This window comes from Carcharodon carcharias, chromosome 20 (assembly GCF_017639515.1).
Source record: "Carcharodon carcharias isolate sCarCar2 chromosome 20, sCarCar2.pri, whole genome shotgun sequence".
In the NCBI taxonomy this organism is placed as follows: domain Eukaryota; kingdom Metazoa; phylum Chordata; class Chondrichthyes; order Lamniformes; family Lamnidae; genus Carcharodon; species Carcharodon carcharias.
In genome coordinates this window covers 34559575-34586655 of record NC_054486.1, presented here as the reverse complement: position 1 = coordinate 34586655, position 27081 = coordinate 34559575, and the positions used below count along the sequence as shown (strand labels likewise).

At 45.1% G+C, this 27081-nt stretch overlaps 1 protein-coding gene across 1 annotated transcript in view; it reads left to right on the top strand.

The window, feature by feature from the left end:
* plekhd1 (pleckstrin homology domain containing, family D (with coiled-coil domains) member 1) overlaps positions 1-27081 on the top strand; it is a 101963-nt gene that overhangs the window by 31368 nt on the left and 43514 nt on the right. The window contains exons 4-6 of the mRNA XM_041214170.1: positions 11713-11789; positions 16718-16809; positions 26779-26831. Coding sequence (XP_041070104.1) covers positions 11713-11789; positions 16718-16809; positions 26779-26831 — 222 coding nt within the window. The remainder of the gene's footprint in view (positions 1-11712; positions 11790-16717; positions 16810-26778; positions 26832-27081) is intronic.

Sequence of the window (27081 nt, the reverse complement as noted above, 5' to 3'; positions counted from 1 at the left end):
GAATGTCTGCATCATCCCTCTCCTTAGTGAAGACAAGAGACAAAATAGTCATTGAGAACCCTGCCCACATCTTCTGCATCAACCCACAAATTACCATGTACATCTCTGATGGGCCCTACTTTTCCTTAGTTATTCTCTTGCTCTTAATGTACTGGTAAAATATCTTAGGATTTTCTTTGATTTTACCTACCAATATTTTTTCGTATCCTCTCTTTTTGCTTTCCTAATTTCCGTTTTTACTTCATGCTAACTAAGTCTTAAATCCACTTGCTCAGCTTCATTTCCTAAGACTAAATCTAGAATTGTGCTCGCTTTCGTTGGGCTTCTTATGTGCTGACTAAAAAAATTCTCTTGAATGCAGTTCAAGAATTTTGTGCCCTCTGTGCTCTTCACACTGCTCATAGCCCAATTGATACTAGGGTAGTTGAAGTCCCCAACGGTTACTGCCCTATTGTTTTTGCACTCAGAAATCTGTCTACAATATTTGCTCTTCTAACTCCCTTCCACTATTTGGGGGTCTTCGTACACTCCTAGCAGTATGGCTGCCCTTTTTCTATTTTTGAGCTCAACTCATATGGCCTCATTTGGTGCTTCATTTAGTAAATTAGTTTTTTAACCAATAATGCTACACCCCCACCTATTTTATCTCCCTCCCTAACCTGCCTGAAAACTCTATATCCAGGGATGTCATGCTGCCATTTTTGCCCGTCCTAAAGCCAAGTTTTTGTTATAGCGATGATATCATGCTGCCATGTATCTATCTGTGCTCTCAGCTCATCAGCTTTATTTACTCTGCTCTTTGAATTTACATATACATCTTTTAACACTGCCAAATTCCTCTGCTGTACACTTTTTAACCTGTGCTGCTTCTGTCTTTCAGAGTCACTCACTAATTCTCCATCTCCTGTTCCCTGCTCTGACTTTGCCCTCAGGTTTCCATCACCCTGCCAATCTAGTTTAAACCCCCTCCCAACAGCACTCTTGGGTTCAAAGGAAATATCTATACAGATTTGTTTTACTGCTTATAGTTGCTATCAATGGGAATCAACACCTCATAGTTGGTAAATCATTCATTCCCTGGGCTTCTGGCAACTCCCACACTTGTTTCTTAACCGTTCATCTTTTTTGAGCCAGTTATGCCCCACATTCCTTACCACATTCCCATGTTAGCATCACTTTGCTTAGCTTCTACTGTGTACCACTGCTGTCCCAAGCCTGAGTCCCTGACTATCCTTCTCTTTTCACTTGAGTGAGAAAGCCATTTGTTTCAGCTGTTTCCATTCAAATACAATGTAATGTATATATTAGTTGTTTTAATATGTTGTAGTCCTTCTTGACTTGTCTTCAGCCTTTAGCACGGATGACCGCACCATCCTCCTCCAATGTTTCTACATTGTTGTGCAACTGGTGAAGATTGCTCTCACCTGATTCTGTTCTTACCTATCAAATCATAGCCAGGGAATCACTTGCAATGGCTTCTCTTCCTGCTCCTGTACCATTACCTCTGGTATTCCCAAGGATCTGTCTTTAGCCTCCTCCTATTTCTCATTTACACACTGCCCCTTGACACATAATTCTAAAATGCAGCATTAGTTTTCACATGTAGACCGACAGCACCCAGTTCAACCTCACCACCACCTCTCTTGACCCCTTTACTTACTAGTTATCAGACTGCTTATCTGATGTCCCGTACTGGATGAGCAGAAATTTCCTCTGACAAAATATTGGTAAGACTGAAGCCATTCTTTTTGGTTCCCACTCCAAACTCTGTTTCCCAGTCTACTCACTCCATTCCTCAGTCTGGTAACAGTCTGAGATTAAACCTGTCATTTTGCAACCTTGGTGCCCCATCTGATCCCGAGAGGAGTGTCTGACCAGACATTTGAGCCATCGCCAAGAATGAGATTTCCACCTCTGTATCATCACCCGACTTTGGCCCCTGTCTCAGCCCATCTGCTGCTGAAACCCTCATGTTACCTCTAGACATGACTATCTAGCTTGGCTGACCTCCCACATTCTATGTAAACTTGGATTCATAGAAAACTCTGCTGCTTGTGTCTTTTCTCACACCAAGTCCCATTCACCCATTACCCGTGTGCTTACTGACCTACATTGGCTCCCAGTTAAGCAACACCTCAATTTTAAAATTCATATCCTTGTTTTCAAATCCCTCCATGACCTCATGCCTCCCCATATCTGTAATCTCCTCCAGCCCTAGAACCTTCTAAGATACATTAGCTCCTCCGATTCTGGTTTATTGAGCATTCTCAAGTTTAATCACTTCACTATTAGCAGCTGTGCCTTCAGCTGCCTGGACTCTAAGCTTTGGAATTTCCTCCTTAAACCTCTCCACCTTTCATTCCTCCTTCGAGATGCTCCTTAAAATCTGCTCTAATATCTCCTTATTTGGCTTGGTGTCAATTTGGTTTGTTACCAATCATGTGAAGCACCTTGGCATGTTTTAATATGTTTACAGTGTTATGTAAATACAAATTGATGTTGCTTGGAGATCACACCAATAAACAAGAACTAAGAATTAACAAAACAGATTGTACCAAGACAGTGGCAACCATACTTGAGTTCAGTTGCAGCAGTGTTGTTTAATTTGTTAGCCACATGTGGTTAATTGGGAATTCAGATGTGCTCATTGAATTTTTGATTAGTGAAATAAAAAGAGGGAACTGTCATCAATCATACGATCACAATATTAATTTTTGCAGGGCATATGCATGTGAGGTTTAGCATTTGTGCATTTTTTGGTAAAATGGTATAATGTGAAAAGTAGCGTGTGAGAGCTTTTTTTTGATCACTGTGGCTGTTTTACTTTGTAGTCAGTGAATGGTGGGAGATGTTTGTTAACTAAATAGATATACTTGAAATACATTTACCCAAATTGTGCATGCAGTGTTTTCTACTGAAATTAGTTCCTGTGCCTAAAATGGAGTTGCCATAACAACACCTCTGGTTAGTCAGTGATTTCTATTGGACAAGAGGAATTCAGGTGTTGACCTGGTTAACCCTATCCATATTGGTCTGGTTCATTCACATAGCATTCTCCCCCAACACAACCACCAAAATCTGTTGATTTCCAACATTTATGGACACTGGTTTCTTCTCTTAATTCCCTCACTAAGCATCAAATCGAGCTGCTAAGCTCAGCAATCTTGTCAATAGATATCCAAACTCCCTCTGAATGGTATGAATCAAATCGATTCTGTTAGTTTATTTATTTTCTTTTTTAATATTCTTTGTATGCCATTAGTTAAAGGGTGTATTATTTCAGGGTCTAAAATCATCACGTAACTCAGGATGGCTTTATTAGAGTCTTTGCAATGACCCAACCTCTACAATAATTAAGATAGTCATTTGTTGCATTCCTTACTTTAAAGATTTGTTCAACTTCTCTTGTGGTCTTTTGCCTTGTCAAAATGACCATACTAATCCCTCCTATGCCTCCAGGTGTTCTCTCAGTAGGGCTCCCCATTGCTAAATGAGTAGCTGTTGCCTGTCATTGCCACATCATGCCAGCGGGACTAGTAGTTCTGTAGGTAGGACTGTAGAGTCTTCAGTGGTCCCTTAACAGCTAGAAATTTCAAAATTTGTAGATGACGCAAAACTTGGAAAAATAGGGCAAGATTTTGCAGGGGTGCTCAATCGGCTCCGCACTGCGATTTGACGTGGACAGGCCAATTAAAGCCCACCCAGCGTGAAATGCAAGCGGCAGCACTGCCTATGCAGGTGGGGAGGGAGGAGGGAGAGTGGGCCTTTCGTGCATGTGCTCGAAAGATTTCCTCAATCCGTGCCTCAGGGAGATGAAGCGCTGTGTAAAAAAAAAAAAGCAATAAAGAAAATAAAAATGTCAGAAAACATGTGACTCATGTGACTGGGACATGTTTTTAATTTAAAAATAACATTTTTATTTAATCTTTATTTGCTTTAGGAAACCTCATCCCATCTGTGGATGAGGTTTCCTAAAAAATCTGAAGGTCGCTTGGCCTTTTTGCCTGCTCGCCAACTGTTAGGTTGGATGGGCAGCATAAATTTGAATTTAATTAGTTTCTTAATGGCCTTAAAAGGCCTTTTAATAGTTGGCAGGCACACAGCTGACCCTGGCACGCGCCCGCTGAATGAAATATCCTGACGTTATCGTACATCATTTTACACTTGGGGATGTTGGGTGTGTGCCTGCACGCTAAGCGTAATATTTTGCCCATAGTGAACTGTGAGTGATAGATCTTAAAAGGACATAGATGGGTTAGTGGAATGGGCGGAGAAGTGGCAGATGAAATTTAATGCTGAGAAGTGTGAAGTGGTGCATTTTGATTGGAAGAAAGGGGCGAGGCAATATAATGTAAAGGGTACAATTCTAAAAGGGGCTGTAGGACAGAGAGACCTGGGGGTATATGTGAACAAATAGTTGAAGGTCGCAGGGCAAGTTGAGAAAGTGGTATAAAAGGCTTATAGGATCCTGGACTTTATAAATAGAGACATGGGGCAGAATTTTCTGCTCATCAGGGGGTAGGCGCCCGACCCAAATGAGCTTAAAATGATGTGCGATGACATCAGGCAAGCATCCTGACATCATCATGCACTCACACGATATTTCAGTCGGCAGGCACGCGTGGAAATTGGCAGTGTACCTGCCGACAATTAAAAGGCCTATTAAGGCCACTAACAATCTAGTTGAATAAAATTTTCGCTGCTTCTCGAACCTTACAGTTGGCAGGCAGGCGAAAAGGCCAAGGGGCCTTTGCATTTTTTGCAAAACCTCATCCATGGACAGGATGAGCTTTCGAACTGTCATTAAAAAACAAATAAAAATTTTTCAGACTCATTTCTAACATGTCATGTGACAGAGTCACATAAGAGTACATGTTTTTTAACATCTTAAAATGTTTTATTTTGAATTTTTTAAACCTTCATCTCCCTGAGGCAGGTCTGTGCCTCAGGGAGCTTTTCCTGTGCGCACCTGCATGCATGCGTGAACTTGCACGTGCACCCTCTCTGCACCACCTCCCCCCACAACACACACACACACAGGCAGTGCTGAGCGCTGCAGCGTGCATTTCACACTGGGTGGCCTTAATTGGCCCACCAGCGTGAAATCGCGGCCCAACCCTGACTGCGGGTGGTGGTCGGCTTCCCAACCGCTCCCGCCTACCCCTGTCAAGCCCACCCGATGAGGTAAAAATTCTGGCCATGGAGTGCAAAAGCAAGGAGATTACAATGAGCCTTTATAAAACAGTAGTTCAGCCCTAACTGGAGTACCGTACCATGTCCAATTCTGGGCACCACATTTTAGGAAGAATGTAAAGGCATTAGAGAGGGTGCAGAAAGGTTTTACAAGATTGATTCCAGGGATGAAGGACTTTGGTTATGTGGATAGGTTGGAGAAACTGGGTTGTTCTCCTTAGAGAAGAGAAGGTTAAGAGGAGATTTGATAGAGGTGTTCAAAATCACGAAGAGTCTAGACATAGTAGATAGAAATAAATTGTTCCCATTAGTGGAAGGGTCAAGAACCTGAGGATATTGATATAAGGTAAAGGCAAGAGAACCAATGGTGACATGAGGAAATCTGGAATGCACTGCTTAACAGTGTGGTGGAGGCACCTTTAATCATGACTTTGGAAAGGGAATTGGATAAGCACCTGGAGAGAATATGCATGGCTTTGGTGAGTGGGACTAGGTGAGTTGCTGTTGCAGAGAGCCAGCATAGGCACAATTGGCTTCCTTCTGTGCTGTAGCCTATCTATGCTTCTGTGATTTAAAGAAATACTTATTTGTAACTGTTCAATTTCAGGTAATCACCCAAATCTTAATTAGCAGATATTTTTAAAAATTATAACTAGCATCACCTGTTCATATATTTTTTCTCCATACTTCCATTTGGCACCTGGAAAATTCAACTTCAGGCCTCTGTCCATGTTGCCATCCTCCATTAGGCCTCAGCTCCCACCTGCATTTATTTCTACCCTCTTGCTTCCTAGTCTTCTACTGGTACCCAATTAAACCCCCTCTTCACTCAGCTGCTTTTCTTCACATCCTTCTATCCTGTTTCTTCTTCTGACACATTCAGCTCCTTTCTGTTTTGCTCCTCTCTGCTGTTGCTAAGTCAATTAATTCTCGCATTTGCTTACCATTTCAGGGCTCCAGTCCTTCCTGCCCATCCCTTGATTTGAATAATCCTTATCTTCTTAATAACTGATTTAAAAGTTAGAGATGGTAATATGTCTAATAATTAATACCATTTACAATTGTTCAAAAACATTCATCTTAAGACTACATACAGAGGAGCAAACACACATCTGCATCTAGAAATTCTTGGGTACAGAACATCCTGGGAATTATATGTGGTTGCCTGTTCATGGTAGCTGTCCTTGAAGGTAGCCTAAGTCCCCAATTAAATTCAAGTTTTGTAATTCTCTCTTTATACAAAAACAACAACTTCTATTTTTAATAACACCTTTAATGTAAGAAAATTCCCCAAGGTGCTTCACGGAAGCAACATAAATAAAATTTGACACCAAGCCACAAAAAGGGGATATAGGGAAGATGACCAAAAGCTTAGTCAAGAGGTAGATTTTAAAGAGCATCTTAAAAGAAAAGCAAGATAGAGAGCCAGAAAGGCTTAGGGTGGGAATTCCAGAGCTTAGGGCCTTGGCAACTGAAAGTGTGGCTACCTATGGTGAAGCAATTAGAATTGAGGATGCTCAAGAGGCAAGAATTAGAGGAGCAGAGTAATCTCTGAGGGTTGTGGGGCTGGAGGCGATTACAGAAATAGGGAAGGGTGAATACATGGAGGGATTTGAAAACAAGGATGAGAATTTTAAAAACAAGACCTTGCTTAACTGACAGCTAGTGTAGGTCAGCAGGCGCAGGGGTAGTGGTTGAATGGAACTTGGCCCAAGATAAGACACGGCAGAGTTTTGGATAATCTTAAGTTTACAAAAGCTAGAATGTGGGAAGCCAGCCAGGAGTACATTGGAATAGTCCAGTGTAGAGGGAATAAAGAAAGGAATGAGGGTTTCAGCAGCAGATGAGTTAAGAGAGCGGTATCAGGCAATTTTACAGAGATGGAAATAGCAGGTCTTAGTGTTGGCGTGGATCCGTTTTATTAACAAACATATGTTGTCCAATTCTTGCTGAGTTTTAATGGTGTTAGGCAGTTTATCAGATTGCTGAACATGCACAACCACGGCAGTCTCATCTGATCAATATCCTGGTCTATTGTCATCTCTGTGTCTTTGTTTCTCCAAAATTATAGCTTTTGTCCTAGAATCTCATTGTGAACTGCCAGCGTACAGGCCAAACCAATTTCAGTGTACTCATGCGGTTTAACTGTAACTGCTACATCAGCTGTTCTGTTTTTTTTTAAATCCATGTTAAAACAATGTAAATAATATCTGTATCCTTTCACTGTTTGGACTTAACTCCCTTCACTGCTCCAATGATTTTGGGGTCCTCCCCCTTTCTCTTCTGTTTAGCCATATTCTATTGGAGTGGCTGAGTTTGAAAGGGATGTATTAAATAACATGTGGCTAAGTAAATGGAATCACTGCTATCTCGTCTCAAGATTTCTACCTGACTGAATGGGATCCAGCTATTGTAGTTAATGGTGTGTGGCCAACTCAATTGACTTAAAACCAATTCATTTAATCACAAGGAGTGCAGTAAACTGAATCCAGCAAATGAATGACATTGTTTTGAGGGAGTCAGTGGAATTCCCCAGAGCCACAATGAGCAATCTGAATCAGGTGAAACAGTCAACCAATTATATTATGGATCCATAATTTGATGGAATCCATTGAACTAATTAACATGAGTGGGGTCAATCAAATATGGTTCAGTGACTGAAATTCAAATTTTTTCCTGTCCTGTCTAGCTCACTGCAGTTACTGACTACTCCCAGTAAGCTCCCTTAATACTCACTACCTCACCGTACACCCTTCCCTCTCTACTGCTCATTATGTGTCCTTATTCAAATTATCATCCTACCCAAATCACCAAGTCCTAACTCTGGCAACTATACTCCACTCTTCCAAAACTGAGCCCTGGCTCCACGAGGCTCCAAGCTGCAGAACTGGCCACCATCTTCACAAAAGCTTCTCAAAAGTTGCCACAACCAATCTCAAAAGCAACTGAGCATAAAACAGCTCTTAAGTAGCGAATTTGCTTTTCTACAGTGCCTTATCATCTAGCCGCAGGATCTCCCAAAGCAGGCAATCTAGCACTTTGGAAGAATAGTCACAGATGTAATGTAGGAAACATGGCAGTCAATTTGTGCACAGACACCAAATGAGATAAGTAATTTGTAAAAGAAAATAAATATTTTTGACACCAGCCTGCATTTATACCGCACCTTTAACTTAGCAAAATATTCCAAGGTGCTTTATAGGAATGCTATCAAACACAATGTGACACCGAGCCACTTAAGGCAATATTAGGGCAGATGACCAAAAGCTTGGTCAAAGAGGTAGATTTTAAGGACCATCTTAAAGAAAGAAAATGAGGTAGAGAGCTGTAGGAAGGGAATTCCAAGGCTTGGGGCCTAGGCAACTGAAGCACGGCCACTCAGGGCCAGGGAGAGAAATCAATGGCCCTGGTGCTTCTCTTGTTTCTGGGACCTTTATTTCCCCCTCCCTTTAACCCTCCCCCTCACATCCTTCAGGTGCCCAGAATTGGTAACCATAGTCACAGTGGGTTCAAACTGGTTTATATAGGGTTAGCAAAACTTCTTGGCTTTTGTACCCTATGCCTCTATTTATAAAGCCTATCAAAAGCTCAGGTTTCAGTATGATACACTTTTACAACCGGTAAAGTAGTTAATAAAAAGACCATTAAAAAGTGTCAAGCAGCAGAGCTAACTAATAAAATCTTTTTTACCTTTTCGCTTAATAAACAGAGCTAGAGAGACAGACTAGGCCCCAAGTCCTGGTCACCACGGAAGGGGGAGGGGACCAGGGCCGAGCTGGGTTAATTAACTAACATTGATTTTGCATTCGCCTCTGGGGGTACATACTCCCTGCTGGGCTCGGCGGGATTCGTACCAAAGGAGGTTACCTTTCAGCCTGCGTTTTCTTCTTCTTCTGGCCCAGTGTGTGGGTAGATTCACACAATTCTCCCCCCAGAATCATTCGTGGGCCAGCTGCTCCCTCTGCGGTGACAGAGGATGATGTTGAGGGGCTCACAGGCAAAGGGGACTCGGAGGGAGTGGACAGCCTCTGAAATTCCTGAGTGGATGGCTCAGGAATATCCAGCTGCCGCTTCCTTCAAGTGCCCAAGGGCCCTAGCCTGACTCGTTGAGGGAAAGCAGCACCTGGAGGGACATCAAGGTGCCCTGCTGCCCTTGTGTTGCCACTGCAGGAATTCACCCAGGGCTCTTGCGATGGAGTGCAAATCTGCATGCATCTCCTCGTTCTCCTGGACCAGGGTCTCCATGGCAACCACAGCATGACATGACACCTCCATATTCGCGCATGTGGACACCACTTCATCAGAGGACAGGCAGACGTACTCCTCTGACTTGCAAGCCACTCTGTCGAGGGCTTCCAACAGCTCTGCGTGATGTTCCCACACTTTCTGCTGACTCTCCAGGGTGAGTTGCAAGGCCTAACCCAGAGGTTCGTCATCTGACTTGGACCTCACAGATGCCTTTTCCCCAGCAGTCCACCGAATGCCAGGGAGCTTGGCTGAATCTGCCTCCTCCAGCTGCGGACGTGCGTCCACTGTGACCACCAGATTATGAACCCAAGCCTGCTCCTGATCTAAGTCCCACCGAGGTGTGTGTTTCTGTGCTGGTGGAGGGTGTGTGTAAGCGCTGTGATGGGTCTTCCAGGCTGCTTATTTCCAGCTCTTCGGTGTCCTATTGGCTGGAGGTGAGGACTTGGATGGAACTGAGGGATTGGCTGGCTGAGGGTGTCAGTCACTTGGCAGAACTCCCTGTGAACCAAAGTAAAGATAATTAGTGCATGTCAGCAGAGTCAAAAGCAAGAGAGAAAACACTCTGCATTGAGAGAGGGATGATGTGTGCAGGATCCTCATGTGGGTTTTCGCCACCGACTCCGCTGTCACTGCAGGCACAGCCCACGTCTTCACTAGTCAGCACAATGGCATGCTCCTCAAAGTGAGTGAGAGGCCTAATGTTGGCCACTCCACCCCAGTCTGGGACCTCTCCCAGCTCCAGAGGATATAAGCCTGATGGAGATTTGAGCATGTGTGTAAGTGTTAGTGGTGTTGTCCCTTGAGATGTGAGATCCCTGTGGATGTGTGATGGGTTTGTGTATGCGTGTGCTGAGAGTGATGAGGTGGTTGGTTTACCCTGGTGGAACGGATGAAAGCATTCATCCTCTTCCTGCACTGGATGGATGACCTTGTCTGTGCTCCAGTGACACTGCCTGTCGCTGCCACAGCCTCCCAGGCCGGATTGGTGTCTCTGGTGGACCTCCTGCGGTCAGAGTGGGGCTAGAGGACATCGTGGTGGCCTTCCACTGCGTCCAGCAGACCCCAGAGAGGTGTCACTAAATTTGGGGGCTGCTGCCTTCTTTGTTTTCGGGGCCTGGAGCAGTCCTGGTCTATGAACATGAATTAGGCTGTGCTCTAGTGCGCTTTAAATATGGCGCCTGGAACGAGGAAGCGCTGAAGTCACGGCATGGCCAGAAAATCTGAGCCCGCCCGCCTGCGATTGGGAGTGTTTCCTGTGAATGCATAATTAATGAGGCGGGAAGGGAACAATATGGCATGAAAATCTACCCTTGCAGTCAGCAGATAAAATGTCTTTTTTCACGCCTGCTACCACACTTAGTGCAAATCTGGGATGATTCTGCCCTACGTTTCTATATCAAGTGAAAATCAGCACCACTCCATACCCACTCCTTTATTTTATTTCCAAACCCTGATAATTCTGTAGGTGCAGTAATGGGAAGGCTCAAATACAGTCAGTTAATGTACACACAGCAGGAACATCCTCCTTAATGCGTGAAAACACATCTATAACTAATGTTGAGATAATAAACCTTCACCTAAGAAAACTTACCAGGGGATACAAAGAGACAGATAAAAGCCCAGGTCATTTAGGGAAGAAGACCGAGAAAATTGTCTCAGACCTATCCTAGGTGATCAACCATCAAGCAGGAGATCGTTCTGGCCCCTGCTGATTCCTCCCAGCCGCTATCTTTTGTAAGAGGTGACCTCTATTGCTGCCATTTACAGGGCCAGCTCTCGCCTAAAGCAATTCAGCAAATCAGCATCCACTACACAAGCCCACAGCCTGTTTGAGATTCATCATTCTCTGGGAAAAGAACCGCCTCCTGATGTCTTGCCTCAATCTGGCCTTGCACAATTTAAAATTGTGATTGAAAAGCAAAATACTGTGGATGCTGGAAATCTAAAATAAAAACAGAAAAACCTGGAGGTTTGGCAGCATCTGTGTAGAGAGAAACAGAGTTAGCATTTCAGGTCCATAACCTTTTATCAGAATGTTTCCAGTACTTTCTGTTTTTATTTACATTAAAATTGTTAGCCCTGCTTCTCCTTCACATGTGAAATTGGAACACTCTGAACTGGAATATAATCTATCCCATTCATCATCTCATAAACCTTGATCAGATCACCCTTAGGTGTACACTTCTCTAAAGTGTAGAGTCCCAACTCTTTTATTCTATCCTGATAACTGAGTTAAAGGGTTAATGTGAACTCTCTGCATTTTCTATTTAGGGGAATATCTTATTAGCGGCTGAGACTGAATTTGACCAACAGCACTGGCTAGAGATGCTGCAGGAATCAGGAAAGGTGTAAGTATCATTGGAAGCTGAATGACACACCGCACAGACTGCAAAAACTGGCAGCCAGTCAAATTTAAACAAATGAACTAATTTTCACAGAGGAAAAGGAGGCACAGTGGGTCTTTGGGCCAGGATTGTAAATGCAGCAATCTTTGCATCTAAAGTTTCTGACAATAGCCAGCTCCTTTGGGGGTGGAGCAGGGGGGAGGGATGGGGTGGGCACACATGATCACAGTGATCTCATTCACAATGCTAAAAACAAAAAAACTGCGGATGCTGGAAATCCAAAACAAAAACAGAATTACCTGGAAAAACTCAGCAGGTCTGGCAGCATCGGCGGAGAAGAAAAGAGTTGACGTTTCGAGTCCTCATGACCCTTCAACAGAACTTGAGTTCGAGTCCAAAAAAGAGTTGAAATATAAGCTGGTTTAAGGTGTGTGTGTGGGGGCGGAGAGAGAGAGAGAGAGAGAGAAGTGGAGGTGGGGGGGTGTGGTTGTAGGGACAAACAAGCAGTGATAGAAGCAGATCATCAAAAGATGTCAACAACAATAGAACAAAAGAACACATAGGTGTTAAAGTTGGTGATATTATCTAAACGAATGTGCTAATTAAGAATGGATGGTAGGGCACTCAAGGTATAGCTCTAGTGGGGGTGGGGAGAACATAAAAGATTTAAAAATATTTAAAAATAATGGAAATAGGTGGGAAAAGAAAAATCTATATAATTTATTGGAAAAAAAAAGGAAGGGGGAAACAGAAAGGGGGTGGGGATGGTGGAGGGAGCTCAGGACCTAAAGTTGTTGAATTCACTATTCGGTCCGGAAGGCTGTAAAGTGCCCAGTCAGAAGATGAGGTGTTGTTCCTCCAGTTTGCGTTGGGCTTCACTGGAACAATGCAGCAAGCCAAGGACAGATATGTGGGCAAGAAAGCAGGGTGGAGTGTTAAAATGGCAAGCGACAGGGAGGTTTGGGTCATTCTTGCGAACAGACCGCAGGTGTTCTGCAAAGCGGTCGCCCAGTTTACGTTTGGTCTCTCCAATGTAGACGAGACCACATTGGGAGCAACGAATGCAGTAGACTAAGTTGGGGGAAATGCAAGTGAAATGCTGCTTCACTTGAAAGGAGTGTTTGGGCCCTTGGACGGTGAGGAGAGAGGAAGTGAAGGGGCAGGTGTTGCGTCTTTTGCGTGGGCATGGGGTGGTGCCATAGGAGGGGGTTGAGGAGTAGGGGGTGATGGAGGGGTGGGACCAGGGTGTCCTGGAGGGAGCGATCCCTACGGAATGCCGATAGGGGGGGTGAAGGGAAGATGTGTTTGGTGGTGGCATCATGCTGGAGTTGGTGGAAATGGCGGAGGATGATCCTTTAATGCGGAGGCTGGTGGGGTGATAAGTGAGTACAAGGGGGACCCTATCATGTTTCTGGGAGGGAGGAGAAGGCGTGAGGGCGGATGCCCGGGAGATGGGCCGGACACAGTTGAGGGCCCTGTCAACGACCGTGGGTGGAAAACCTCGGTTAAGGAAGAAGGAGGACATGTCAGAGGAACTGTTTTTGAATGTAGCATCATCGGAACAGATGCGACAGAGGCGAAGGAACTGAGAGAATGGGATGGAGTCCTTACAGGAAGCGGGGTGTGAGGAGCTGTAGTCGAGGTAGCTGTGGGAGTCGGTGGGTTTGTAATGGATATTGGTGGACAGTCTAGCACCAGAGTTTGAGACAGAGAGGTCAAGGAAGGGAAGGGAAGTGTCAGAGATGGACCACGTGAAAATGATGGAGGGGTGGAGATTGGAAGCAAAATTAATAAATTTTTCCAAGTCCTGACGAGAGCATGAAGCGGCACCGAAGTAATCATCGATGTACCGGAGAAAGAGTTGTGGAAGGGGGCCGGAGTAGGACTGGAACAAGGAATGTTCCACATACCCCATAAAGAGACAGGCATAGCTGGGGCCCATGCGGGTACCCATAGCCACACCTTTTATTTGGAGGAAGTGAGAGGAGGAGTTGCATCTGTTCCGATGATGCTACCTTCAAAAACAGTTCCTCTGACATGTCCTCCTTCTTCCTTAACCAAGGTTTTCCACCCACGGTCGTTGACAGGGCCCTCAACTGTGTCCGGCCCATCTCCCGCGCATCCGCCCTCACGCCTTCTCCTCCCTCCCAGAAACATGATAGGGTCCCCCTTGTCCTCACTTATCACCCCACCAGCCTCCGCATTCAAAGGATCATCCTCCACCATTTCCGCCAACTCCAGCATGATGCCACCACCAAACACATCTTCCCTTCACCCCCCCCATCGGCATTCCGTAGGGATCGCTTCCTCCGGGACACCCTGGTCCACTCCTCCATCACCCCCTACTCCTCAACCCCCTCCTATGGCACCACCCTATGCCCACGCAAAAGATGCAACACCTGCCCCTTCACTTCCTCTCTCCTCACCGTCCAAGGGCCCAAACACTCCTTTCAAGTGAAGCAGCATTTCACTTGCATTTCCCCCAACTTAGTCTACTGCATTCGTTGCTCCCAATGTGGTCTCCTCTACATTGGAGAGACCAAATGTAAACTGGGCGACCGCTTTGCAGAACACCTGCCGTCTGTCCGCAAGAATGACCGAAACCTCCCTGTCGCTTGCCATTTTAACACTCCACCCTGCTGTCTTGCCCACATGTCTGTCCTTGGCTTGCTGCATTGTTCCAGTGAAGCCCAACGCAAACTGGAGGAACAACACCTCATCTTCCGATTAGGCACTTTACAGCCATCCGGACTGAATACTGAATTCAACAACTTTAGGTCCTGAGCTCCCTCCACCATCCCCACCCCCTTTCTGTTTCCCCCTTCCTTTTTTTTTCCAATAAATTATATAGATTTTTCTTTTCCCACCTATTTCCATTATTTTTAAATATTTTAAAATCTTTTATGCTCTCCCCACCTCCACTAGAGCTATACCTTGAGTGCCCTACCATCCATTCTTAATTAGCACATTCGTTTAGATAATTTCACCAACGTTAACACCTATGTGTTCTTTTGTTCTATTGTTGTTGACATCTTTTGATGATCTGCTTCTATCACTGCTTGTTTGTCCCTACAACCACACCCCCCTCCACTTCTCTCTCTCTCTCTCCGCCCCCCCCACACACACACCTTAAACCAGCTTATATTTCAACTCTTTCTCGGACTCGAACTCAAGTTCTGTCGAAGGGTCATGAGGACTCGAAACGTCAACTCTTTTCTTCTCCGCCGATGCTGCCAGACCTGCTGAGTTTTTCCAGGTAATTCTGTTTTTGTTTTCATTCACAATGCTGATGGGCTAGTGCTTCTTGTTGTCAGCATCAGTGTAGCAGTAGCAAGGTGAAAGAGAAGAAATGACACTAAGAGCTTAGCATTTCTATAGCACCTTCCACAACTCAGACCTGTCAAAAAGTGCTTTACAGCCACTGAAATACCTTTTGAGGTGTAGTCACTGAATGCAGGAATTGTGACAGTCAGCTTACACACATCAAGATCCCATACAAATCAATTTCATAATGACCAGATAATCCATTCTTTGTAATATTGTTTGAGCAATAAGTATTGACCGGGATGCCAGATAGAGCTTCCCTGCTATTCTTCCAATAGTGCCATTGGATCTGAGACATCTCAGCCTCCTGAGAGTCTGAAAGATGGCACCTGACAATGCAACACCCCCTCAGTCCTACAACATGAGCACAAAATCCAGGCTGACACTTAAGTCTTTGGAGCACAATCTGGATCCATAACCTTCTGGCTCAGAGATGAGAGCGCTACCCGCTGCACCACAGCATTCAGAAACAAGGGCCCTGATATATGGCAGGGAGCAGGGGTGGATCACAGATTGTGACAGTGTGGAGAGGTTGTGATCTGTTTGAGGTAGTGCTTGAGGGGCTGTGGGAGCATCCCTGCTCCTCTTGGGCCATGCTTTAAAAGGCAAATATCCTCTACAGCCAGCTTCTTCTGTTTCCATTTTGCTGGTGGGCTTTCCCAACCCTGGGAAACCCAACTGGTAACTGTTCCCTTTAAATCAGGCTGCCATGCCAGCAGCACTGTGTTAATGAAGTGCCCTGGTCCTCCAAGATGGAATAGATCCCTCACAAACCACTGCTGTGAAAATAGTAGCAGGTGTGCATACAGCCTCAGGCCTATCATATCAATGCCAAAGTGTTTATGATTTTGTCATACAGATAGCCATAGCCAATCTTCCCTCATAGCCTTGCCCTTCCCAATATGGCACCAGTTATTCTGTGGTCTCCAGGCACAGCTGCACAACTTACTGCTAATCATGCCTCAGCCATGAGCAGTCAGCCCGTGAACGCTCAAAACTGGACTGATCCTGTTTGAACCATCTTCAACCTTGAGCTGCCCCTCTCATTGTCCTGGAATGGGTTTAAATTCAGGTACCAAAGCTAAGTGGCCAGTGGCCAGTTTCCAGCCTGGTGAGCAGACCTCCTGTGGCATTACTCACCGTAAGTTAGAAGACACAGTGACCAAGAAATTGGATCCTCTGCGTAAAGTTAACATGTGCTCTGTACACAACAGAAGTGTGCTGGCCATTATATGGGCTGGGGCTGCTCCAGTTCAGGGGTGATCCATGTTCTAGGCCATTATTTGAGAATGGAGGGAGCTGTGTACCTTATACAGCATTTTAATCCACTGTTTTGGTGCATGTTTGAGCTGACCTATATCTTTAAATCCACAAAATTTTGTTTTGGGTTAAGAAAGCAGTCACTGCACTCCAGCAGAGTTCAGTTGCTTTGCTGAGAGAAATGTGCTGAAAAGTTTCCAAACACGCATCATTGAATCACCTTTTCATTTTTTTTCGCTACTATGTTTGACTCTTTCAAAGTGTGTGACAGACGCTATGAAGCATTGTTAGATATAAGCAAGCCTGAGTGTTGTCACACTGATCTGGCTTTCTTCTTCTCTCCGCAGAACCTGGCAGAATGCCCAGCTAGGGGAAGCGATGATTGGAAGCCTTGAAGCACAAGGCCTGCAGCTTGCGAAGGAGAAGCAGGAATATTTAGGTCAGCCATGAATTAGAGGCCAGGATTGATTCAGATCTGACAGGCCGCGTGGCTCAGGAGGTTGAGTCAGCTGAAAAATCGCCAGTGCTGAAAAAATGTGTTCACTGGCGTGGAGTTGATGTCAGTTGTGCTTGCCACCTGCTCCTAATTGCTAAATATAATTGGGTAACATGCAGTATGATTCCCTGTGGGCACAGAGTAAATTGGAAAGCACACAGCTTGCTGTCTCATGATCATAGCACACAAGCCTGAGCTCAGAGCTGCTTTGCTTAAGTCTCCTGACACCCACCTGCTTCAAATTGGCTGCTCACCTCAGTGCATTTTTGGGGAATTTGATTAAATTGCCCTCTTGGTTCAGCGTTGAGGTCCATTAAACCCACCATTCCCCAGCTACCCTCCAATCAGGCCAAGGAAATAAAGATTAATCTCCAGAACATTGCTCAGGAGAAAAATTGTGTTTTTAAAAGGATATATTTGAGCCCTTTCTTCTGCTAATTGGCAAAATAATGAAGGTGGCAAATAATTGTCACTGAGAGTCAAGAATCATTCAAAAATAATACTGAAGATTCAGTTTGCTTTCCCATTGGCTAAGAAGGTGTGATAGAACAAGAATGGAGGTGTTGAGCGACCATGGGGGGAGTGTGTGGGTGGGTGGGGTAGGGAGGTCATGTGATGACACCTTGAGGAATACATCCAATCAGAGTTGGCAACCCTGTTCCAGCGGCTGTGCAGGCCTGGCTCCAGCTGGCAGCTTCCACCACCATCACTTTTCCCTTCCACCTTAACACACAAGAAACATTTTAAGCCAGTCCTCCTGTTGAATGGTATGCTACACTCTTGTGTGGAAACTAAGAGGGCATCAGATTTGGAATCTCTACCAAGAAGGGGAGACATTTTCAGAAGAAATTGTCTTTTCGGCGCTGAAAACTGGGTTTCCAGTCAAGATTGGCATGATCTTAGCCCAAATAGACATAGGAATATAAATAGGCCATTCAGCCCATCGAGTCTGCTCCACCATTCTATGAAATCATGGCTTATCTGATATTCCTCAACTCCACTTTCCTGCCTTTTCCTCATAACCTTTGTTTCCCTTACTGATTAAAAATCTGTCTATCTCAGTCTTGAGTATACTTAACGAACCAGCCTCTACAGCCTTCTGTGGTAAAGAATTCCACAGATTGACTACTCTCTGAGAGAAGAAATTCCTCCTCATTTCTGTTTTAAATGGGTGCCCCCTTACTCTGAGATTATGCCCTCTGGTCCAAGACTCTCCCACAAGGGGAAACAACCTTCCAGCATCTACAGAATTACCTGGAAAAACTCAGCAGGTCTGGCAGATCGGCGGAGAAGAAAAGAGTTGACGTTTCGTGTCCTCACGATCCTTCAACAGAACATGAGGACTCGAAAAGTCAGCTCTTTTCTTCTCCGCCGATGCTGCCAGACCTGCTGAGTTTTTCCAGGTAATTCTGTTTTTGTTTTTGGATTTCCAGCATCCGCAGTTTTTTTGTTTTTATCTTCCAGCATCTACCCTGTCAAGCCCCCTAAGAATCTTAAATGTTTCAATAAGGTCGCCTCCAATTCTTCTAAACTCCAACGAGTACAGGCCCAAACTACTCAATCTTTCTTCATAAGAAAATCCCTCCATCCCCAGGATCAACCTAGTGATCTCTGGACTACCTCCAATGCCTGTATATCTTTCGTTAGATAAGGGGACCAAAACTGTTCATAGTATTCTAGGTGTGGTCTAACTAGTGCCTTGTATACTTTTAGCAACACTTCCCTATTTTTATACTCCATTCCCCTTGAAATAAAGGCCAACATTCACAGTATCACAGAACTGTTACAGTGTAGAAGGAGGCCATTCAGCCCATTGTGTCTGCATCGGCTCTCTGAGCATTTTAATGTGGTGCCAATCTCCTGCATTTCTCCCGTAACCCTGCACATTGTTTCCATTTAGATAATCATCCAATGCCCCCTTGAATGCCTCAATTGAACCTGTCTCCACCACACTTCCAGGCAGGGGATTACAAACCCTAAGTACTCGCTGTCTGAAAAAGTTTTTTCTTATCTCGCATTTCCTCCTTTTGCAAAACACTGTGCCTTCTGGTTCTCGATCCATTTACGAGCAGGAATAGTTTCTCCTATCTACTCTTGTCCAGGCTCCTCATTATTTTGAAAATTTCTATCAAGTCTCCTCTCAGCCTTCTCCTCTCCTAGGAGATCAGTCCCAACTTTTCCAATCTTTCCTCATAACTGAAGTGTCTCATCCCATAAACCACTTCTGCACTCTCTCCAATGCGTTCACATCCTTCCTATAATGTGGCGTCCAGAACTGTACACAATACTGCAGCTAAGGTCTAACCAGTGTCTTATATAAATTCATCATAACCTCCCTGCTCTTGTACTCTATGCCCCTATTAATGAAGTCTAGAATACCGAATGCTTTAGAAACAGCTCTTTCTATCTGTCCTGCCACCTTTAATGACTTATGCACAAATACACCCAGGTCTCTCTGCCCCTGCACACCCTTTAGAATAGTAACCTTTATTTTATACTGTCTTTCCATGTTCTTTGTACCAAAGTGTGTCACCTCACACTTCTCCACATCGAACTTCATCTGCCACCTATCTGCCCACTCCACCAATGTGTCAATGTCCTTTTGAAGTTCTACACTGTCCTCCTCACAATTTACAATTCTCCCAAGTTTTGTGTCACCCGCAAACTTTGAAATTGTCCCCTGCACACCAAGATCTAGATCATTTATATATATCAGGAAGAGCAAGGGTCCTAATATCGACCCCTGGGGAACTCCACCACAAACCTCCATTTGCCTTCCCTATTACCTGCTGAACTTGTATGGTAGCTTTTTGTGATTCATGCACAAGGACCCCCAAATCCCTCTATGTTGCAGCTTTCTGCAGTCTTTCTCCATGTAAATAATATTCAGCTCCTCAATTATTCCTGCCAAAGTTTATAGTCTCACATTTTCTCACGTTATATTCCATGTGCCAAGTTTTTGCTCACTCACTTAACCTGTCTATATCCCTCTGCAGACTCTGTGTCATCCTCACCACTTGCCTTCCCACTTATTTTTGTGTCATCCGCAAACTTGGTGATAGTACATTCACTTCCCTCATCCAAGCCATTAATGTACACTGTAAATAATTGTGGCCTCAGCACTGATCCCTGTGGTACTCCATTGGTTACAGGTTGCCATCCTGAAAATGCCCCTTATCAAAACTCTCTGTCTTCTATTAGTTAGCCAGTCCTCTATCCATGCTAATATACTACTCCCAACACTATGGACTCTTATCTTATTAAGGACCATTATGTGCCGTACCTTATCAAACGCCTTTTGGAAGTCCAAATATATTACATCTACTTTATCTATTTTGCTTGTAATCTCCTTAAAGAATTCTAAAAAAAATTGTCAGGCATGATTTCCCTTTCACGAAGCCATGCTGACTCTGCTTGATTATATTATGTATTTCTAAATGCTCCACTATTACATCCTTTATAATAGACTCTAACACTTTCCCAATGACAGATGGCAGTGTAAGGGAAAACTATCACGTTCCTACATTATAGATAACCCTTTGCATGTGACTGCCATCTAGCTTGACCACACAGATGCCCTCTTTATGTTAATTTATTCCCAGGAAGTGGGCATCCCTGGCAAGGTTGACACTTGTTGCTGGCTCTTGTACAAGCGAGTTGCTTGCTATGCCAATTCAGCAGGCAGTTAAAAATCAGATACATTGCTGTGGGTCTGGAGTCTCCTGTAGGCCAAACTGGATAAAGATGGCAGATTTTTTACATTCATTTATGGGATGTGAGCATTGCTGTCAGGGCCAACATTTATCGCCTGTCCCTAATTGCCGTTGAGAAGGTGGTGGTGAGCTGCCTATGGGAGCCATTGTAGTCCATGTGGAGTAGGCACAGCCACAGTGCTGTTAGGAAGGGAATTTGACCCAGCACCAGTGAAAGAATGGCAATATAGTTCCAAGTCAGGATGATGTGTGACTTGGAAACTTGGAGGTGGTGATGTCTCATGCATCTAGTGCCCTTGTCTTTCTAGTTGGTAGAGATTGGGGGTTTGGAAGGTGCTGGAAGGAGCCTTGGTGAATTGCTGCAGAGCATGTTGTAGATGGTACAATATTGCTGCTACTGTACGTTGGTGGTGGAGGGCATGAATGTTTAAGGTGGTGAATGGAGTATGAATCGAGCAGGCTGCTTTGTCCTGGATTGTGTCAAACTTTCTTGTGTGTTGTTGGAGCTGCACTCATCCAGGCAAGTGTCGAGTATTCCTTCACATCCCCTGACTTGTGCCTTGTAGATGGTGGATAGGCTTTGGAGAGTCAGGAAGTGAGTCACTCGCTGCTGAGTTCCCAGCTTTTAATCTGCTCATGTAGCCACAGTATTTACTTAGCTGGTTCATTTAAGTTACTGGTCAATGGTAACCCCCAGGATTTTGATGGTGGAGGATTCAGTGATGGTAATACAGTTGAATATCAAGTGAGGGTGGTTAGATTCTCTCTTGTTGAAGATAGCCATTGCCTGGTACTTGTGTGGCATAAATGTTACTTGCCATTTATCAGTCCAAGCCTGAACATTGTTCAGGTTTTGCTGCATGCAGGCACGGACTGCTTCAGTGTCTGAGGAGATGCAAATTGTACTGAACACTGCAATAATAGAGATATTAGGCCACAGAGGAGGCCACTCCACCCATTGAGTCCATGCCAGGTCACTGTAGATCAATCCAGTCAGTCTCATTCCCCTACTCTATCCCCAAAGCCCTGCAATTTTTTCGCTAAAGCACCCATCCAATTTACTTTTGAAAAAAAACGGGCAGTAATTGGCTGGATTAGTTTTGTCCTGTTGGTTTTGTAGACAGAGCATACTTGGGAAATTTTCCACATTGTCCGGTTGATTCCTGTGTCGTAACTGTACTGGAACAGCTTGGCTAGTGCATGGTTAGTTCTAGAGCACAAGTCTTCAATGTTACAGCTCAGATATTGTCAGGGCCCATAGCCATTGCAGTGTCCAGTGCCTTCAGCCATTTCTTGATATCACATGGAGTGAATTAAACTAGCTGAAGACTGTCTTCTGTGATCCTGGGGACCCAGGAAGAGGCCAAGATGGATCATCTACTGAGCACTTCTGGCTGAAGATGGTTGCAAATGCCTTGTCTTTTCACTGATGTGCTGGGCTCCCCCATCATTGAAAATGAGGGTGTTTGTGGAACCTCCTCCTTTTAGTTGTTTAATTATCCACCGCCATTCACAACTGGATATGGAAGGTCTGCAGAGCTTTTATCTGATCTGTTGGTTGTGGGATCACCCTTATCTCTATCTATCACATGGCGCTTCTGCTTAGCATGCATGTGGTCCCGTGTTGTAGCTTCACCAGATTGACACCTCATTTTTAGAAATACCTGGTGCTGCTCATGGCATGCTCTCTTACACTCTTAATTGAACCAGGTTAATCCCCTGGCTTGATGGTACTGGTAGAGTGGGGGTATGCCAGGCCATGAAGTTACAGATTGTGGTTGTATACAGTGGCCCACAGTGCCTCATAGATGCCCAGTTTTCAGTTGATAAATCTATGCTGAATCTATTCCATTTAGTGAGGTGGTAGTGCCAAATCACTCAATGGAGGGTATCCTCAGTGAGAAGATGAAACTTTATATCTATAAGGACCGGACGATGGTCATTCCTATAAATACTGTCATGGGCAGATGCATCTGAGACAAAAGCAAAAGACTGTGGATGCTGGAAAAATGAAATAAAAACAGAAAATGCTGGAAAAACATAGCAGGTTTGACATCAGCTGTGGAGAGAGAAACAGACTTAACGTTTCGAATCTGTGAAATTCTTCTTCAGAGCTATAGAGAAGTAGAAATGTGATGGAATTTATACTGTTTAAGGGGGTGGAGCAGGTAAAGCTGGATAGAAGGTCAGCGATAGGTGGGGGCTAAGGAGTGATTGACATGTCAAAGATACAAGATGAAGGGAGTGTTAATGATACATGCCAAACTAAAGAAGGTGCTGATAGTGGTGTAAAGGTAAGAAAGCAGCATCTGAGACAGATAGATTGGTAAGGACAAGGTCAAGTTGGTATATTCCTCTTGTTGGTGTTCTCACTACCTGCTTCTGGTCCAGTTGGACAGGTATGTCATTCAAGACTCAGCCAGTTCAGACTGTAGTGGTGCTACCAAGTCATTCTTGGTGATTGACATTGAAAGTCCTCCACCCAGAGTACACTCTGTGTCTCTGTTACCCTCAGTGCTTCTTCCAAGTGGTGTTCAATGTAGAATCTAGAAATTTACAGCATGGAAGGAGATAATCTGACCAACTGGGCTGAATTTTCAGGATGACGGGAGCCCCCACCATCCAAACAGTCGGTGGGGAACACACATCCCCGCCAACTCCAGCAGCCCTGATGCCATATTAAGTCCCACCTTGGAGAGCTGCCAGCCAATAAGTTTAGCTGGTAGCTTTCCAGTCCCTCCAGGCTAAACTGGACTAGCCTCCAGTCCCTCTGGAATTGTACTCAAACACACTGTTACCTCATAGCCCAGCATAACCCCCACTCTACCGTTATCATCAAGCCAGGGGATCAGCCCAGGTTCAATGAAGAGTGCAGGAGGGCATGCCAGGAGCAGCACCAGGTATACCTAAAAATGAGGTGTCAACCTGGTGAAGCTATAACATAGGACCACTTACATGCCAAACAGCATAAGCAGCAAGTGATAGATAGAACTAAGCAATCTCACAACCAAAGGATCAGGTCTAAGCTCTGCAGTCCTGCCACATCCAGTTGTGAATGTTGGTGGACAATTAAACAACTCACTGAGGAAAATGCTCTACAACTATCCCATCCTCAATGATGGAGGAGCCTAGCACATCAGTGCAAAAGATAAGGCTGAGGCATTTGCTACAATCTTCAGCCAGAACTGCCAAGTGGATGATCCATCTCAGCCGCCTCCAGAGGTCCCCAATCCTCTGCCAGTCTTCAGCGAATTCGATTCATTCCACATATCAAGAAATGACTGAAGGCACTGGATACTGCAAAGTCTTTTGGGCCCTGACAATATTCCGGCAATAGTACTGAAGCCTTGTGCTCCGGAACTTGCCGCGTCGCCAGCCAAGCTGTTCCAGTACAGCTACAACACCGGCATCTACCTGGCTATGTGGAAAATTGCCCAGGTATGTCCTGTACACAAAAAGCAGGAGAAATCCAACCTTGCTAATTACTGCCCCATCGGTCTACTCTCAATCATCAGTAAAGTAACGGAAGGGGTCATCAACAGTGCTATCAAGCTGCACTTGTTTAGCAATATCCTGCTCACTAACACCCAGTTTGGGTTCTGTCGGGGCCACTCGCTCCTGACCTCATTACAGCCTTGGTTCAAACATGGACAAAAGAGCCCGAGGTGAGGTGAGAGTGACTGCCCTTGACATCAAGGCAGCATTTGACCAAGTGTGGCATCAAGGAGCCCTAGCAAAACTGGAGTCGATGGGAATCAGGGGGAAAACTCTCCGCTGGTTAGCACAAAGGAAGGTAGTTGTGGCTGTTGGAGGTTAGCTCTCAGCTCCAGGACTTCACTGCATGAGTTCCTCAGGGTAGTGTCCTCGGCCCAACCATCTTCAGCTGCTTCATCAATGACCTTCCTTCTATCGTAAGGTCAGAAGTGGGAATATTCGTGATGATTACACAATGTTCAGCACCATTTGCGACTCCTCAGATACATGTCCAAATGCAGCAAGACCTGCACAATATTCAGGCATGGGCTGACAAGTGGCAAATAACATTCGCGCCACACAAGTGTCAGGCAATGACCATCTCCAACAAGAGAGAATCCAACCATCGCCCCTTGATGTTCAATGTCATTACCATCACTAAATCCCCCCACTATCAACATCCTAGGGGGGGTTACCGTTGACCAGAAACTGAGCTGGACTAGCCATATAAATACTGTGGGTCCAAGAGCATGTCAGAGACTAGAAATCGTGTGATGAGTAACTCACCTCCTACCTCCCCAAAGCCTGTCCACCATCTACAAGGCACAAGTCAGGAGTGTGATGGAATACTCCCCACTTGCCTGGATGAGTGCAACTCCCACAACACTTAAGAAGTTTGACACCGTCCAGGGTAAAGCAGCCCGCTTGATTGACACCCCATCCACAAATATTCACTCCCTCCACCACTGACACACAATAGCAGTAGTGTGTACCATCTACAAGATGCACTTGAGGAATTCAGCAAGGCTCCTTCAATAGCACCTTCCAAACCCACGACCGCTACCATCTAGAAGGACAAGGGCAGCAGATAGATGGAAACACCACCACCTGGAAGTTCTCCTGCAAGTCACTCACCATCATGACTTGGAAATATATTGCTGTTACTTCACTGTGGCTGGGTCAAAATCCTGGAACTCCCTTCCTAACAGCACTGATGTACTTACACCATATGGACTGCAGCGGTTCAGGAAAGAAGCTCACCATCACCTTCTCATGGGCAACTGGGGATGGGCAATAAATGCTGGCCCAGCCAGCTAAGCCCAAATCCCATGAATGAATAAAAAGGCACAGCACTGCAGTGGCCAGAAGAGGCACTGCAGGGAGCTGCCTGACACTAAGTCCCAGGAATCCGAGGACAGGTAAGTGGCAGGGGTCCCAGGACGGGTAGGATAGGGAAGGCCTGCGGGTTGAGAAGGGAGCAATGGGGATGTCGGGAGTTAGGTGCAGGGTGGGGAGGGGTAGGAGGTCCATAGGTCACCAGGCCTTCAGGAGGGCACTCCCTGTCAGAAGGGGGGTTTTGATGTAGGCACCCCCACCACCCCCCACTTCCCACCTGTGATCGAACTTACTTTACTTTGTGTTTCCCCCCTTGAGCTATCATACACCCGCCAGCCTAAAAATTGAGCCTTGGTAGGAAAAAGCCCTTAAGTGTCCATTAAACAACATTTAAGGCCTTTAATCAGTGCAGAGGTGGGCATCCCATCCAAGTCCCTGCCCGCCCCAGTGTAAAATCGCTACTGGGTCAGGGCGGGTGGGATCCTGGAGAGAATGCCGTCCGTGCAATTTCACGCTCCCCGTCTCAGAGCCTGCTGCTCTGGGTGGGGAAGCGTAAAGTTCTGGCTATTGAGTCTGTGCCGGCCGACAAGTAGCAACCCAACTTAATCCCACTTTTCCAGCTCATAGTTCAAACTTTGTAGGTTACGGCACTTCAAATGCACTAAGTACATTTTAAATGTTCTGAGGATCTTTGCCTCTACCACCCTTTCAGGCAGTGAGTTCCAGATCCCCACCACCCTTTTGGTGAAAAGAATTTCTCCTCAATCAGCTGAGGGAGGGTGCTAGGTGAGATTCAGCAGGAGGTTTCCTTGCTCATGTTTGACCTGATGCCATGAGATTTCATGGGATCCGGAGTCAATGTTGAGGGCTCCCAGGGCTGCTCCCTTTGGACTGTATACCATCATGCCATCCGCCACCTCTGATGGGTCTATCCTACTGGTGGAACAAGACATAACCAGGGAAGATGATGGAGGAGTCTGGATCAACCGCTACCTTTCCTAAAGGACATTAGTGAACCAGTTCGGTTTTGACAACAATCCTACAGCTACATGGTCACTTTAATTTTTGTTCCCCTGATACTTTAAACTGAATTCAAACCCCAGTCAGCCATGGTGGGATTTGAACAGGACTGCGAGTCTATTAACATGACCACTGTACTGTATCCTGGATATTAAAGTTTGTCATTTGAAGGGAAAATGGAAATGTGGATTTTTTGAGTTTGGTCATGTAACCTCTGGTCATGCGGTGTTAGGGGGCGGGAAGAGGGTTGGAGGTGGATCTGAGATTTACCTTGTAACTCTTTGTTAATGGGATTCTGCAGCAATTACCTAATAGGTTGTATCTTAATGGAACACAGCAGCAGTTAATTAATGTGGATGTGATTTTTCAGACAAATTAATGGAGGAGACAGAAGAACTTTGCCTGCAGCGAGAACAGAAAGAGGTGAGTGGAGCCAATGGACGGGAGCTATGCAAAATGCCCCTGTAACCTGCAGCTCATTTACTATCCTTTTGGCAATGTCAATATTCCCTCTCCCTCTTACTCTCTTTCTCTTTCTTTTTCTTTCTCCTCTTTTGAGTTAAGTTTTCAGACAGTGACCATTGTCTATTTTCTGTTGATTCAGTTTTTGTGGAAAGGGGTGAAGGTTCTGGAATTGTATATTTTGTCAAATAGGTATTTGTAAAATCTTTAG